At 44.1% G+C, this 17054-nt stretch overlaps 1 protein-coding gene across 1 annotated transcript; it reads right to left on the reverse strand.

Moving 5' to 3' along the window:
• Positions 1–1411: 1411 nt before the first annotated feature.
• LOC116517828 (small integral membrane protein 10-like protein 1) lies at positions 1412–15393 on the reverse strand. Its single transcript, XM_032231003.1, has 3 exons — positions 15329–15393; positions 6640–6772; positions 1412–1432 (listed from the first exon to the last, which is right to left on the reverse strand). Exons 1-3 carry the CDS (start codon positions 15391–15393, stop codon positions 1412–1414), a joined length of 219 nt encoding a protein of 72 aa, XP_032086894.1.
• Positions 15394–17054: the final 1661 nt, after the last annotated feature.

Consider the following 17054-nt stretch of genomic DNA (forward strand, 5'->3'; position numbering starts at 1 on the left):
AAATGATTTAAAAAAAACATTTCTGCTACCGGTTCTCCAGAACCTGTCAGAACCTGCTGGATTTCACCGTGGCACGACAAAACCACGCTCATCAAAATAGTGGTGATAAAATCGCGTCACAACAGCGCGGCGACAGAAAGCGGATTTAAATTAAGGTAAGGGTTAGGATTAGGTTTAGGGGTTTGTTTTAGGGTTAGGGTTAGGGTTAGGGTTAGGGTTAGGTTTAGGGTTAGGTTTAGGATGCTGAGTGCTTGGGAATGCGCGAATTTGCCCTCCGCGATTATGTCATCGTGGTAGGGTCGTGTTTTTCCTTAGCGCTTCGAACGGCGCGAATTAGTCTTCGCGCTTACGTCTCCGCGGATAAGGGCTTCGCAGATTTGTGGTGGAACCGGATTTCACCCCTGGTTTTCTAGGGTGGTGTCAAAGCCCCCTTGTTAATGCAGTCTCAGCACATGGGCAATGTTGAAAACAACAACATATAAGGCAGGATGCAATCCTGTGCCCTCCTCCCCCGCAGACCACCATTTCCCACCTGGGTTTTTACCTTGACCATAGCGTGCCAGAGATTGGCAAGGGCAAATTCTCGTATAGCCAGCAGCCACCGAGTGACCTGAGGGTTTTTGCTGGGATACTGGATGTTGGAAAGCATTTCCCTGTATCCGGGTGTGTCGGGTGAAGACATGAGGTTCAAGTAATCCAGAAAAATGTAGGGGTATTGATTGCTGGCCAACCCCGTTGGGTATTCGCTCAGGGCCACCAACAGGATGGAACTCAACTCCGAAGGCTGGAGTTCCTTGGAGTCCAGCCCTTCCAGGAACGCAAGGTGGACTTCATCTTCGATCACCCCCAGTTCCAGCTCCAACAATTGTTGCTTCTGGTCGTGTTGGAGCTCAGAGAGCCAGAAGTGTGCAAATTGCACAAAGTTTTCCCTGGAGGAGCTCCACTTGCCCAGCTCGCTGAGGACACCTTGAGCCTTCTCCTGCCAACCTGGTACCGAGGTGCTATCAAAGTAGCTGAAGATCTTCTCCAAGAGCTGGTTCTCGGGTAAGAAATGCAGATTGAGGGATTCCTTGGAAGACACAACTCCGTTGGCCACCTGACTCAAGTTGGGCAGGTTTTTTTTACCAATATGGGGAAGTGGGACAGCGTTGAACAGAGGGCAGTTCCTGATCTTGAGGGAGAAGAATTCCTTTTGCAAATGGTTATTGTTGGCTCGAGAGTGAGCCATTAAGGTGCGGATATTGGGAAGGTGGAGGATCTTCTCGGGCTGATCCAAGGTGTTTTCCTGCAGCTGCTGTCCCACCTCATCTTCCTGGGCCATCGTCAGAGCAGAGAGGGGCGTCACCCGGTCCTCGACGCTCTGCATTGTTGGGAAGCCCAGGATGCCTTCCTTGGCAACGTAAGTCACAATTTAATGGATCTCAATATGAACCTGCGATAAAGCAAAAATAATGGGAAAAATTTAACAATTTTTAACAAGAGTTGGACAAGAATCAACAGCTGGAAAGGGAAGCAGTATGCTTCTCCCCATATTTGGGTAGACCAGGTTTCCCTGATAGAAAAAAAAAACAATTTCTCCAGAGGTGGTATTCAACCGATTCTGACCAGTTCTGGAGAACCAATAGCGGAAATTGTGAGTAGTTCAGAGAACCGGCAAATGTCACCTCTGGCTGGCCTCGCCCCCCATCTATTCGCTGCCTCCCGGGTCCCAGCTAATCAACTGGGTCTTCTTTTGTTGCCCTGCATGGGAGAACGGAGCTGGAAAGCAGATCAGTGGGATGGGGAGGGAATGGGGATTTTGCAGTATCCTTCCCCAGGAGTGAGGTGGGAATGAGGATTTTGCAGTATCCTTCCACTGCCACACCCACCAAGCCACGCCCACAGAACCGATATTTTAAAAAAATTGAACCCCACTACTGATTCTCTCCCCTGGTACAGCTGACAAAGTGAGGAGAACCTGTGGCTTAGAGGTTAATACATCTACCTAATATGCAAGCAGTCCAGGTTCGAATTCCAGATGTGTATAGCTAGCTGAGGACAGCTAAATAGCTTGCAATCGATCTATATTAGTCTCCCTTTATTTTGTTTGTCAGTAAATATAAATTTGACACATAACAGTTTGTCGTGCGAAGGCTCCTGGATTGGGGCTGAAAGGCGAAAGTGGAAGCGGTATTCTCCGTCAAATATTTGAGTAGACCAGGTTGAAAAAAACACGCAACAGTTGGAAACTTTACAGAAGATCCAAACTCGCAATAAGGAGGAATTTCCTGGCTTTAAGCAGTTGGCTTCCTGCAGTCACAGGGGCTTCATCGCTGGAGATTTTGCCAGCAAAGATTGAAATCCATTTGTATGGAATGTTTTGGGAATTCCTGCCCTACGGAATCACAAGTTGGGAGATCTAGTTTTCCGACCCTCAAATTTCTACGTTTCCCAATTGAACGTAGAAAAACAGAATGTTATTGGAAGGGACTTGGGGGTCTTCTAGTCCAACCCCCTGCTTAGGCAGGAGACCCTACATCCCTTCAGACAAATGGCTATCCAACATCTTCTTAAAGACATCCAGTGTTGGAGCATTCACAACTTCTGGAGGCAAGTTGTTCCACTGATGAATTGTTCTAACTGTCAGGAAATTTCTCCTCAGTTCTAAGTTGCTTCTCTCCTTGATTAGTTTCCACCCATTGCTTCTTGTTCTACACTCAGGTGCCTTGGAGAATAGTTTGACTCCCTCTTCTTTCTGGCAACCCCTGAGATATTGCTTGTCCAATCACTTCTTAAAAAATGCATATTGTTAGAATTATAGAATGACTCCATAAAAGCTTGGTGTGAAATAAGACTCCCTTTATTATACAAAACAGAGATTTCTGCGGCCTTTCTGTCAGACACAACTATACCTTAAGCGGCTTCTGTCTCATTTTGGAGTTCATAGAATAAGGTTAAAGGTAAAGGTTCCCCGCACACATATGTGCTAGTCGTTCCCGACTCTAGGGGGCGGTGCTCATCTCCGTTTCAAAGCCCAAGAGCCAGCGCTGTCCGAAGACGTCTCCGTGGTCATGTGGCCGGCGTAACTCAATGCCGAAAGCGCATGGAACGCTGTTCCCTTCCCACCAAAGGTGGTCCCTATTTTTCTACTTGCATTTTTTACGTGCTTTCGAACTGCTAGGTTGGCAGAAGCTGGGACAAGTAACGGGAGCTCACTCTGTTACACGGCACTAGGGATTCGAACTGCCAAACTGCCGAGCTTTCTGATTGACAAGCTCAGCGTCTTAGCCACTGAGCCACCGTGTCCCTTAGTGAATAGGGTTATGTCACTTCAAAGACTTACATTGCTCGATCTGTGGTTTCTCATTCCTTCTCTTTCTTTACTGTTACTCAACCCTTCGGCCTTTTAGTTAAGTCTTATACATCACTTGCCATCCTCCAGCAAATGAAAGAGCAGAATATTTATTAGGCAACAATCCCTTATTCCAACCAGTTAAGACTTCAGGACGCATTCTATGATGTCATAATCAACTAGGATTCCTAAGTGTCACTTCCTTCAAAAATAAAATGGCATCTTGCATTGCGTTTATTCTCATTTTTAATCCGTGGAGTTCCTGCTAAGTTTAGAATGGTTACGAACAATCTTCACCGTGAGAAGAATGCATTGAGAGGGAATTTATTCTACAAGGCAAACCTCGACTTACAACAGTTTTTGTTCAGTGACCACTGAAAAAAGTGACTTAAAGCTTATAATCAGGGGGGGGGGAAATTACACCCGTTTCAACAATGACACTGAAACTGAGATAAATAAAAGTCAGAATTGCTAATACACGGCTATCATATTTTTGAAAAAGATATCTGTTCTGACCGAGGCTTCCCAAGAGCATGACGCAAACTCCTGATCCTGACAAAAACCCATTTTATTAATTTACTATGAATTCTGCTCATTCACATCCAGCAAAGTCTTTCAAGGGAGGATTTACGGTCACAGACCTTATCTTGCTTGGACAGCTGCCAGGATGATATCTGCAAAACTTGGCAAGGAGTCTCGGAGAGTCACGAACCAATTTAGCGAACTAATGGTCTCCTGCAAACTCCACTCCCCTTTCGCTCCTCTTTTATTTCCTCTGGGAGGGGCCATTCATCGTCCACCTGTGGCCTCACTCCCAAGTCGACCCCCGTTCTCTAGTTGTTCCCTTTGTCTGGCAATTCTGTGCATGCGCACACTGGGAACAGGCTCCAGCTGTTCGTCTGCCTCACTGATGTCTGACTCCGAAGGCAGCTGATAACTGGCATATGGCTCTGGCCCCCTCTCTGCCTCCGACACAGAGCCCTCATCAGAGCCATCCCCAGACTCCAGGACTGGCCCAGGTTCCTCCCCAACCTCCTCACTCTTCGAATCTGGTGGGCCACAATAATATCTTATATGAACCCATGCCTGGCATCCTTAATTATTTGTTTGTGAATGTTAATTGCTGCCTGGCAAAATAGCAATAGCAATAGCAGTTAGACTTATACACCGCTTCATAGGGCTTTCAGCCCTCTCTAAGCGGTTTACAGAGTCAGCATATTGCCCCCAACAACAACAATCCGGGTCCTCATTTTACCCACCTCGGAAGGATGGAAGGCTGAGTCAACCCTGAGCCGGTGAGATTTGAACAGCCGAACTGCAGAACTTCAGTCAGCTGAAGTAGCCTGCAGTGCTGCATTTAACCACTGCGCCACTTCTAGCGATGTGTATGCAATAAATGGTTCTTGATCGGCGAGAAGAAATAAATAGTGAAGATTTAAGTTCTATGCTCTGGTGTGTTGCAGCCACCCACCTCCTGCAGTTACCTGCTGATTCAGCAATATAAGTCTAGACAGGTGCATTACCTTAACAAATTGTTGACTTAGCCATAGGTAAATATTGCAAGCTCCAGCATCAACATGATTGACTAGGGGGCATGTTACACCTTGTCCGTTGCTCGTGATTCTCTGATGATTTAATCATGTTCCATGTTTAGTCACTGGGCTGGGCACATCATGTACACATCGGGCTAAATTGCTTTCTGTGGCTTGGCCCTTGTGTGCATTGAGCACAAATTTAATCCTTTTATTAAGTTTAAAGAGCCGAGGTGGCGCAGTGGTTAGAGTGCAGTACGGCAGCCACTTCAGCTGACTGTTAGCTGCAGTTCGGCGGTTCAAATCTCATCGGCTCAGGGTTGACTCAGCCTTCCATCCTTCCGAGGTGGGTAAAATGAGGACCCAGACTGTGGGGGCGATATGCTGACTCTGTAAACCGCTTAGAGAGGGCTGAAAGCCCTATGAAGCAGTATATAACTGCTATTGCTGTTGCTATAAAAAGGTAAAGGTTCCCCTCGCACATATGTGCTAGTCATTCCCGACTCTAGGAGGCGGTACTCACCTTGGTTTCAAAGCTGAAGAGCCAGCACTGTCCAAAGACATCTCCGTGGTCATGTGGCCAGCATGACTCAACGCCGAAGGCGCATGGAACGCTGTTCCCTTCCCACCAAAGGTGGTCCCTATTTTTCTACTTGCATTTTTTACGTGCTTTCAAACTGCTAGGTTGGCAGAAGCTGGGACAAGCAACGGGAGCTCACTCTGTTACGCGGCACTAGGGATTCGAACCGCTGAACTGCCGACCTTTCTGATCGACAAGCTCAGCGTCTTAGCCACTTTGTTTAAAGTTTAGGAAGCAATGCATTGTATGAACCCAGAAAATAAATGAACTTGGCTGCCAGTGCGTGGTGTAAACATGGGTAGTGTAAACCCAGAAAATGGAATCGCTTCAGCAAACCATTGTTTGATTGCAGGTGGGCACTGCAAACGATCATCACGTTGACTTGGTTCCCGCTTCATGTGTGACACGAGCCCAGGAACTTTGGTTTGCTCACAAATGCACAAGCCATAGATTGAATAATGGGTGAAGCCAAATGGATTACTGTTGTGGCCCATCAGTGGAGCTGGCAGCAGAATTAGACAGTGAGGAGGTTGGGGAGGAGCATGGGCCAGTCCTGGAGGCTGGGGAAGGCTCGGACGAGGGCTCTGCATTGGAGGCAGAGAGGGGGGCAGAGCCATCTGGCAGTTCTCAGCTGCCTTTGGAGCTAGAGAGCAGTGAGGCAGAGGAACAGCTGGAGCCTGTTCTCAGTGTGCCCATGCGCAGAGCTGCCAGGAGAAAAGAACAATTCAGAAACCAGGGTAGACTTGGGAGTAAAGCCACAGGTGGAAGGTGATTGGCCCCTCCCATAGGACATAAAAGAGGAGTAAAAGGGGAGTGGGCTTTTGCAGGAAACAAGTCATTCGTTCAGTCGTTAGATTCGTTCCAGGAGTGTGAAGATATGTCCGTGAATCTCAGAGACTCTGTGCCCAAGTCTTTCCTTGCACAGCACCTCATTTGGAAAATATTGACTTGGCAGCTTTCCAAGATAGATAAGGTCTGTAATGATAAATATTCCTTTGAAAGACTCTTTGCCAGGCCTTTGCTGAACGTGAATGAGAGGAATTCACATTCGTTTAATAAAAGGGGTTTTGTCGGGACCAGAAATCTGCCTCATGCTTTTTGGGGAAGCCTAGTTCAGAAACAATTGCAAAAATGAAAGCAGATAAACGGAATGAGCCATACTCGGCTCCTGGGCTGAATCCTCCTTCCGACATTACCTGTAGCCTGATGTTGAAGATCATGGACGTGATCAGATACAGGTAGGAGAAGTTGGTGTGGAATTTCCAGGCCAGTTCAAAGAAGACGAGGAAGGTCCGTGTCAATCCTTTACAGAAGATCCCATAGGAACGGCTGGTCACCAACTGGGGGAGCCGGGCAACCAAAATAGATAGAAGCAGACTTCCCACCTTCATTGTCCACCTGTCAAGCCACATCGTGCACAAAGAACTGAAGGCCCATAGATCAAAGCAATGCAGCCCAAGAGAAGACTGGGATGTTATCTTGCTGTGTGGATGACGATGACATGACATTTCTATGTCACAATGCGCTGCTCCATCTCAACCAATCCAATCTTTCTATCATAATATTCCCCTCCCATCCAGTTCATGGTCGAAAAGGCGAAGGAAGGAAAATCAGGAGATGAGTGGCGCTTGCTACCAGGAAGTTGATGGACAATGGGCAGAACAAGATCACGTTGTAAGGTTTTTGAATTCAGCTCAGAATCTGATAATTCCAATGAAACTCAGAACACGAGGCTGCTTGTGGGAAGTTATCACCCAGCCCTCTCCCAGAAAAATGAAATATCCTAGGAAATATTGACAAGGCAGAATATTTCTCTGGATGTGAAAAGAAAGAAACATGTTTTAAAAGACAGAATAGTTGCCTGTAGCTTTCTGCCCATCCCCAGTTAATGGGCCATTGAGATGGCCAGGCTAGCCCACTTTACATAATAAAGACTTCACCAGCAGCTACAGAAAGGCATGATAATATACTCAACTGACCACAAGGCATCTGAGAACTCATCACAGCCTAGAGAAGTAGCCCCCTGCATGGCCCCATGGGAGTCTGACAACCAATCAGAATACATTTCTTACACAGGAACAGGAAACAGAGAGGTGGGACTGAACAGGGTATAAAAAGCCTAGCAAGCCCCTCCTTCAGCCCTTCTCTTCTTCTCCACCAACACTGAAGCATGTGATCACCTTTTCTGTCCAGGGCTCAAGCCATGTGGCCCTGTCCAACAATAAACCATCTTTCCAAGCAGCCTCCGTGTCTCCAGTGTCTTTTTCCCCACTTGGAGCCGAACCCAGAAGGACATTTCTTTCAACACTACTGATAATCAGTTTTTATTTTCTGCAGAATGCAAAAAGAGGTGGCGGCATTTTTGTCTCCCACCTTAACAAAGCAGGCAGAGAGAGAGAGAAAAAAAACAGGCAGGAACCTCACCGTCCAGTCGTGAAAAAAAACTCTTTTGTCAAACTTCTTACAGTCTTGCACAGCTTGTAGAGATCATCATAGTGTTAGAAACGTTATTTCATGTTATGCAAACATCATGATTTTTCTCCATAGACTTTAGAAGAGGAAAGGAATACATTTTCTGGCATATAAGACAGAGTTTTGTTCAAATGAGAGATATAAACGAGACTGGGGAAAAATGGACTGACTATATACAAAATAAATATGGGACTAAGAAATTCCAGTTAGCCTATGCTTAAGATCAGGAATGATTGAAATTGTTTAAAGTTAGCTTAGCAAGGAGGAGCTAAGTTCAATGTAGAGATGTTATTAATTTTTTTTATTTCTTTTTTCTCAATAGATTTTAGACTGTTTGTTAAATATCTGTACCGTGTACGGGTTCTGGGAAGTCGGGGGGGGGAGGTGGGGGGAGGGGGAGGGGGGAGGGGGAGGGGGGAGGGGGAGGGGGGAGGGAGGGATAGATATTAGGCTAGACACAATGTGTTAGATCTCAATGCAATGTGACTTACATGTATACTGTTTTTCTTTAATTTTTCTTTAAAAATAGGATAAGCCAAGTACATTGACATATAGTGGAAATACACCAAGGGGAGGAGGAGTAGGGAAGAAGAAAGATGGGTAGAGAGGGATGGGAGAGAGGGTGGGGGGGGGAGGCGAAAAGGAAGGGGGGGAGCGGATTTGGAGAGAGGAGTGGTAGAGGGGGAGGGGAAGTAGGGTAGAGGGGGACGTGACCCGTCAAAACCGCGGTCCACTAAAGCGCGCCCGATTAAAGCGCGTACCTGACGTCATCAGCAGCGCGACAAATACGACCGCGGAGAAAAAAGGGCGCTTTAAAAAGCGCTTTTAAAGCAAGCCGATTCACATAAAGGTAAGGGTTAGGGTTAGGGTTAGGGTTAGGGTTAGGGTTAGGGTTAGGATTAGGTTAAGGGTTAGGGTTAGGTTTAGGGTTACGTTAAGCGTTAGGGTTAGGGTTAGGTTAAGGGTTAGCGTTAGGTTAAGGGTTAGGTATAGGGTTAGGTTTAGGGTTAGGTTAAGGGTTAGGCTTAGGGTTAGGTTTAGGGTTAGGTTTGGGGGGGTTAGGTTTAGATTTACGTGTTAATTTTAAGTTTACCGCTCACAACGTGCTGTTTTCGTCGCATTGTGATGACGTCACGTACGCGCTTTCGTCGAGCGCGCTTTAGTCTACTGCGGTTTTGTGGTGGAACCAGAGGGGGATGATGGAGGGAAGATAGAAAGTTGGAAGGTGGTGGAAGAAAGAGGTGTATGGAGAATGGAAGAGGTATATTAGGCTTTTATTTTCTGGGGCATTGTCGACAAGAGGAATTGATGCAACTATTGTTTAATACTGTATGGTGTATACATGTGAGTGTATGAAAATGAAAAATGAATATATATATATATATATATATATATATATATATATATATATATATATATATATATATATATATATATATATATATATATATATATATACCAGTAAGACAGAGCTTTGTTAGGGAATGCTGAACGCACATTTCAAGTTACAAGCAAGGTTACTTGGCAATAATCCACTTTTTACTTTTCACAAGTAAGTTACCTTGACTAGGCTAAGCTTGGCAATTTGCCTAGAAGTTTTATCTATGCAGTTGGCACGTTAGGTCACCATGGAGCTTCTCTCAACAGCAATTTAACAAAAGCTGAATTGGGTTACACTCGGTGTATGCTCTAATCCTTCAGGGATCTTTTCAATGTGATTTTAGAATTCACTAGATTCCAGGCAGGGAGAACCGACGTTAATCAGATGAATGTTCTGGATTTCAAGCGAGTTGAACTCAATAGGAGAACATTACCATATCATTTTAGAACTTGCCATATTTCAATCAATCAATCAATCAAAAGAGACGAGGTGGCGCAGTGGTTAAATGCAGCACTGCAGGCTACTTCAGCTGACTGCTAGTTCGGCAGTTCGGCTGTTCAAATTTCACCGGCTCAAGGTTGACTCAGCCTTCCATCCTTCCGAGGTGGGTGAAATGAGGACCCAGACTGTGGGGGCGATATGCTGACTCTGTAAACCGCTTAGAGAGGGCTGAAAGCCCTATGAAGCGGTATATAAGTCTAACTGCTATTGCTATTGCTATTGCTATTGCTATTGCTATTGCTAACCAATCAATCAGACTAGAGCTGGAAGGGGCAGAGGTCTTCTAGTCCAACCCCCTGCTCAAGCAGAAGACCCCATATCTATTGAGTCAAGTGGCTGTCCAGTCTCTTCTTAAAAACCACCAGTGATGAAGCATCTACGACTTCCGAAGGCAAGCACTGTTCCCCTGATAAATTGTCCTCCCTGTTAAGAAGTTTCTCCTAAATTCCAAGTTGCTTCTCTCCTTGATCGGTTTCCATCCATTGTTTCCCTCCTTGCCTTCTGGTGCTTTGGGAAATGGAGAACAGATGTTAGCTAGATGAATGTTCTGGATTTCAAGACTTCAACAAGCAAGAGGAAAAAGTAGAAGGACTCCGTAGGTGGAGATCTTGAAGAGGGACACAGTTGACGAGGACTGGGAATTCCTGAAAAATGAGAGGATTAAGGCTCCGAACCATACTAAAGAGAAAGAAAAAGGGAAGACCGCTGAGATCAGTATGGTTTCTGATCATCTAAGAAGCAAGAAGCGTGGCCCTCAAAGATGGAAAGAGGGACATTAATGAAAGCAGATTAGTAATTTAGTAATTAGTAATTTAATAAATTTGTATGCCGCCCAATCCCGTAGGACTCCGGGCTGCTTACAGAACCAAGATAAAAGTTAAAAAGTTAAAAATAAAAAGAAACAAATTTATAACAACACATCATACAGGGCGGGGCATAACCTTTTCCTAGGGGGTCACAGCAAGATCGACAGCAGTTTACAACTTCCGCGACACCTCATTTTAAAGCCCATAAAAAACTGAATTGAATGAGCTATTAAATGTTAAATTTGCTTTAAGAATGGCTGGAAAATTCGATTCGGAAGAACAAAGGATCATTGACAGAATAAAATACATTGCCTTTCGAGAGGCTCGCGATGCTGGAGCGACGTTTATCAATCGAAAATGGATTGCAAACAAATTGAAACGTCATCCGGATTGGGTTACTGATAATTGGAACAAAACAGCCCAAGAATGTTTCACAAAATTTGGAGAAGGGCGTCCTCTGCAACTGTCCCAAGAAAGCAAAGCCATCATTGCAACTGGCAGTCGCAAACAACGAAAAGGAAACCGAAAAGTGGCCCAAGAAATCCTTCAAATTCGTGGAAAACGAGTTGATCAAAGGACAATCGGCCGATATCGAGAACGAGAAGGTTTGAAGCCATTCCACGTCATTTGCAAACCATTGAAAACTCAAACACACGTTCAAGATCGGCTTTGGTTGTGCGATTGGTTGTCTGAATGGACCGAGGAAGATTTTCTTCATTTGGCGCCATCTGACGAATTCTTCGTTTATGCCATTCGAAAACCGAATTTCCAGAACGATCGAATTTGGGCTAAAGACGTCGACGACATCGCCAAACATGAACGATATCGACAAATCGTTCGCAATCCGACTTGCATCGGGATTTTCGTCATTTTCACAGCCAAGAAACTGCATTGGGTTTTGAAGGATAAAGGGGAATCCTGGGATGGCAGTTATTTCCGTGAGAAAATTTTATTGGAGAATGTCATTCCATTTCTCAGTGATCCAGACAATGTCTTGGTGGTTGGTGAGGCTGTCTTTCTTCATGACAAAGCTCCTTGCATGCGTGCAAATGCGACTCAGCAATTGTTAAAGGAAAACAATGTCGAATTTTGGGGCAATGACGTCTGGCCGGGAAATTCGCCAGATCTCAATCCGGCAGAGAACATTGGGGCCATAATTAAGGATGAAGTGGAAGCTCTGATGATTCAGGAGCAAGGTCAAAATCGATATTCGGTTGAAACTTTGAGAATGAATTTGGAAACTGTGTTGAAAAATCTGGAAAATCGAACGGAACTGTTTGAAGATTTGTTGTGTTCTTATCCACCTCGTTTGAATGCTGTTCGAAGGGCTAATGGTGGTCATACTGACTATTAAATCGTGTCAATAAACTCAGTTTTTGATGGGCTTTCGAATGGTGTATGAATTATTTGTGTTGTTATTACAAGTGTTGCTGTGACCCCCTAGGAAAAGGTTATGCCCCGCCCTGTACATTCTGTCTGGTGGGGCTGGACCTTGTTCGTGAAGTCAACAGCCCCAGGCCTGCCGGAATAGCCAGGTTTTAGTGGCTTTTCGGAAGGCCGAGAGCGTGGGAAAGGTCCGGATCTCTACGGGTAGATCGTTCCACAGGGCCGGAGCAACTACAGAGAAGGCCCTCCCCCGAGGGGCCGCCAGCCGGCATTGTCTGGTCGACGGCACCCGGAGAAGGCCCAACCTGTGAGATCTTATCGGTCGTTGGGAGGTAAGTGGCAGGAGGCGGTCTCTCAGATATCCAGGTCCCAAGCCATGTAGGGCTTTAAAAGTAATAACTAGCACCTTGAAGCGCGTTCGGAGACCAATAGGAAGCCAGTGCAGCTCGCGGAGGATGGGTGTAATATGGGTGTATCTAGGTACACCCGATATCGCTCGCGCGGCTGCATTCTGGACCAACTGTAGTCTCCGAACACTTTTCAGGGGCAGCCCCATGTAGAGCGCAGATTATCAGGAAATGACCTGGATCTTGAAGAAGGGGATCAAAAAGACCAAGACTTGGAATGAGCTGAAGTTTGCAAGAAATATGAAGAATTATGTGCAAGACAAAACAGAAAGGAAATATGCAAAGCGGTTGGTCAACTGGTTAAGAAGATGGCAAGGAGTAGACGGGGAATAAACAGAGGCTTAATTCCCCCTTTCCCTCCATCTTTTGCTCAACTTTATTAGAACTTGCACCCAGAGAAGAAGACAGACGAGAAATGTATGTCAACATAGCCAGGGAAGTGATGAAAGGAGACCAGGCAGCTTTGAATGAAGGGATACTAAAGGATCTGGCAGATGTGATCGCACAATCCATGACTGTGATTTTGGGGAATTCCTGGTTGGAAATGAGAACCTGCCAGAAAGATTGAGATGAGAGAATATACTTCCAGTTTTTCTTTTTTAATTTTAATTTTTATTACACAGACAATACATACAGACAACAATAAAAAAAGAACAAAACACACACACACACACACAAAAGCATCATCACATACAGCATGTCGTTTGGTTATAGGTGTTTTAACATCCATATTCTCGAATAACATTTACCATCACATATTTTTCATCTAGTATAACTAAATACCTCACTTTCATTGTACAGTATATGTTCAATTACGATTAATATTATCGTTTTTTCCAATAAATCATAGTTCCCTTACATTCTTGATTATCTATTTGATAACAGTATACCTTTATATAATCCCCATGTGAAAGAAAAGGTTTTTTTTTTTACCAACCATTTATATTTATATATCACTATTTCCCCTTATACATAATTCCACCAATCAACTATCAGGTATGCTTATGTTCATTGTTATCCTTGTACCTCATGCCTTCAAACAGAAATCTTATTCCTTCATTTTTCAACAAAATATTCTAAATGGTCGCTACATATATATACCAATTTTTTAATTATTCCCTTATTAAAATTATTTATCAACAAGACATCATTGTAATATGTTCTTAAGGTTATACATTATATCACCAATCCTCTATCAAGTATACATAAAATCGTTGTTATCCTTATCCTTTTTAAAGCAAAAAATTCTAAAGTATTCAATTCATAGATATATCAGTTTTTCATTGTATCGTTGTTAATTTATTTCACAGCATCATTTAACTCCTTCAGTTAAAACATGAATAAAACATTTTTCATTTCCAAGTTTTTCCCCCAGCCACTAATAAAACAAGTCCCATATCTTATAAAATTGCTCGTTCTCTTGTTCTCCAATTTCAAGTGTCAATTTACTCATTTCAGCACAGTCCATTATTTTTTGAATAACTTCTTCCTGTTTTGGTATTGTTTCATTTTTCCATTTTTTTTGCAAATACGATTCTGGCTGCTGTTAACACATTTACAATCAAATATTTTAAGTCTTTGTTATATATTTCTGGTATGATCCCCAATAAAAAGACCTCTGGTTTAAAGTCTATTTGTTTGTGTGTCATTTTCTCAAACCACATGTGGATTTTAGTCCAGTATCTTTTAGCTTCAATGCAAGTCCACCACTTTTTTGAGGTAGAACATCCTAGAAAAAGTCATCAAGCTGAAGGTTTACAAGCCCATAGAAAGGAATAAGGGGATCACCCAAACTCGGAATGAATTTGATAAGAATAGATTAATGATTTTTATGTGCTAGTCGTTCCCGACTCTAGGGGGCGGTGCTCGTCTCCGTTTCCAAGCCAAAGAGCCAGCGCTATCCGAAGACGTCTCCATGGTCATGTGGCCAGCATGACTCAATGCCGCAGGGAACGCTGTTACCTTCCCACCAAAGGTGGTTCCTATTTTTCTACTTGCTTTCGAACTGCTAGGTTGGCAAAGCTAGGACAAGTAACGGGAGCTCACCTCGTTACGCGGCGCTAGGGATTCGAACTGCTGACCTTTCTGATTGACAAGCTCAGTGTCTTAACCAATGAGCCACCATGTCCCTTTTGATAAGAATAGACCAGTGATAATAACAGGGGGGGGGGGAATAGCATAGGTCTCTTAAATATTTACGAAAATGTTTTGCATGAACTTGTAAACATCAGTGCCAATTATAACTGGGCCTATACCTTTTTCTTGTTTTTGGTCTTTATAATGTAAACTTGGGACTTTTCAAGAGGTGATGTGGAATTCGATTTTATTCTCTCCTCTTTTGCATTCTGCAACGTGTGTCGTTTTTTTTCCAGAATTACATCAGCGGGATTACTCTGCCAGGCACACCCATGTACATTAATCATGCCTTTTGTTGCCATGCTAAAAATCCCCTGCACAACAGCTCCAGCTGTATTTTAAAACGGATTTCCTTTTTTTCTAAGAAAGAACTGTTTTTTTTCAGAGAGGTTCGAATTGAGGAAATAACATTTGCCAGACTTACAATACCGACCGACTTTATGGGGAAAGAAGTGGTTTCCCTCGCCCTAATAAAAGATGATTGAGACATTCAGTTTCATTTACATAAGTTTGGGTGGTTTTTTTAAATTAGTGTTTGACCCTCTGATGTAAAACAATGAAAACGTGATTTAAGTTATGGGAATGATTTCAACCTCGGAGTCCAGGAATACGGACAGATAAATATAAGTGCATAAATAGTGTTACTGTTCCACTTTCACATTCAGCTATAACACGACTTGTTTATTAGTTACTAGCTGATAACCCCGCGTTGCCAAAGTATTTATTTATAGAGGGGAGAATGTCCGGACCAAACGTAATTTCTCATGTTTGGATTTCCCCTCTTACCAGACGGAGCCCCCTTGTGGAGTACTGTGGAGCCATTGCCATGGCAACTCCACTGTGCTGCACAGTAGAAGCCATTTTACGACAGTACAGTAGAAGCCATTTGAAGGCACAACAGGCTGTAGCTTAACAGAACACACACCCTGAGGGATGCTAAGGGTGTCTTACCCCCCACAGTATTTTTTTTCCAGAGAGTAAGTCATCTGTGTACCAAGTTTGGTTGAAATTACTCAAGGCATTCCAGAATTATGCTGGAACACACACAAAGACACACACAGAGCCATTTTTATATATCTAGATTTATTCTTCAAATTTGTACAGATGCTCATCTGATCAAAAGCGACTGAGCAGCATACGGCAAGCATAAATAAAATAAAAATAAAAATCACATTACAAGATCAAGATGAGAGAAACAGATATACATGTTAAAATTGTTCTCCCAGCTAGCTCTGAGTTTGCTGAACATGGAATGCAAGCACCAATCGGACACCCTTGGCTTAAATCTCTTTCAAAGTTTTATGCCCCTTGTGAGGTATTAATAGAAAACAAGTGCAGGGAATTTTTTCTAGGCAATGGTGCTATTTTAAAAAAAACAACTGTGGCATTGTAACCACTTCATTGGCAAATGCAGTTAAAACACACCCCGAATGTAGATATTATTAATACAAAAAGTGGGCCCATAAGATGATCAGTGTTGCTAGAGACATTAAGTGGGGGTCCTTGGTGTGCTGTGAAGTTGGTCGTTTTCTTGCAGGCGTTTCATTACCAAACTACGTAACGGCATCAGTGCTAGAAGGGAGTGCGGTTTGCAGAGAGGAGGAGGAGGACGACGCCTGTGGGGTCCTGGGTGCTAACAGCTGAGCTCGATCGTTTCATTACCAAACTAGATAACATCATCAGCGCTAGAAAGGAATGGGGTTAAGAGGAGGAAGAGGAAGGGGAGGACGGAGAGCTTCTTGGTGCTAGGTTGGTTTTTTTTGCAGGCGTTTTATTACACAACTATGTAACATCATCAGTGCTAGACGAGACAGGGGTTTGCAGAGAGGAGGAGTGTGGAGTCCATTATCAAATAGACAACACTATCAACATAACCTAGATATGGAGGTTCACAAACTATAGTTATGCTTAAGGTAAAAGTTCCCTTGTGCTAGTCGTTCCCGACTCTAGGGGGTGGTGCTCATCTCCGTTTCAAAGCCGAAGAGCCAGCGCTGTCCGAAGAGGTCTCTGTGGTCATGTGGTCGGCATGATTCAACGCCGAAGGCACATGGAACGCTGTTACTTTCCCACCAAAGGTGGTGCCTATTTTTCTACTTGCATTTTTTACGTGCTTTCGAACTGCTAGGTTGGCAGAAGCTGGGACAAGTCACGGGAGCTCCCTCCGTTATGCGGAGCTGAGGATTTGAACCGCTGACCTTTCTGATCGACAAGCTCAGCGTCTTAGCCACTGACCCACCTTGTATCGTTATGCTTAGTGTGCATTAAGCCAATCCTAGTTCAAATCCAACTGGGTTCAAAACCCCAATTCCAGAAATTCATTTTAGATCGCTTACTTTGTCTTAGGAAAAAGTGACCTTTGTAGTGGCTATAAGATCAAACAAAAGTCGGGAGGAATAACCAGCCTTCTTTTTAGTGCTTTTCCCCACTACTTTTCATAACTCTGGCGCAAAGAGACCGCCAACGTGGCGCCCCCGTGCGACGCCGACCGATACCCGAAGCCGCAGCGCGAAGATCGACGGATT

Source organism: Thamnophis elegans, chromosome 14, assembly GCF_009769535.1.
Source record: "Thamnophis elegans isolate rThaEle1 chromosome 14, rThaEle1.pri, whole genome shotgun sequence".
Classification (NCBI taxonomy): Eukaryota; Metazoa; Chordata; class Lepidosauria; order Squamata; family Colubridae; genus Thamnophis; species Thamnophis elegans.

Bases quoted from the DNA above. Each gene is read 5' to 3' on its own strand.
- LOC116517828 (XM_032231003.1), bottom strand. From the start codon at position 15,393: ATGGCTTCTACTGTGCAGCACAGTGGAGTTGCCATGGCAATGGCTCCA. The intron at 6,773-15,328 runs GCTCCGTCTGGT...GTTGGTGACCAG, and splicing joins CCACAGTACTCCACAAGGGG to CCGTTCCTATGGGATCTTCT. The intron at 1,433-6,639 runs GTAATGTCGGAA...GCTTTATCGCAG, and splicing joins TCTTCAACATCAGGCTACAG to GTTCATATTGAGATCCATTA.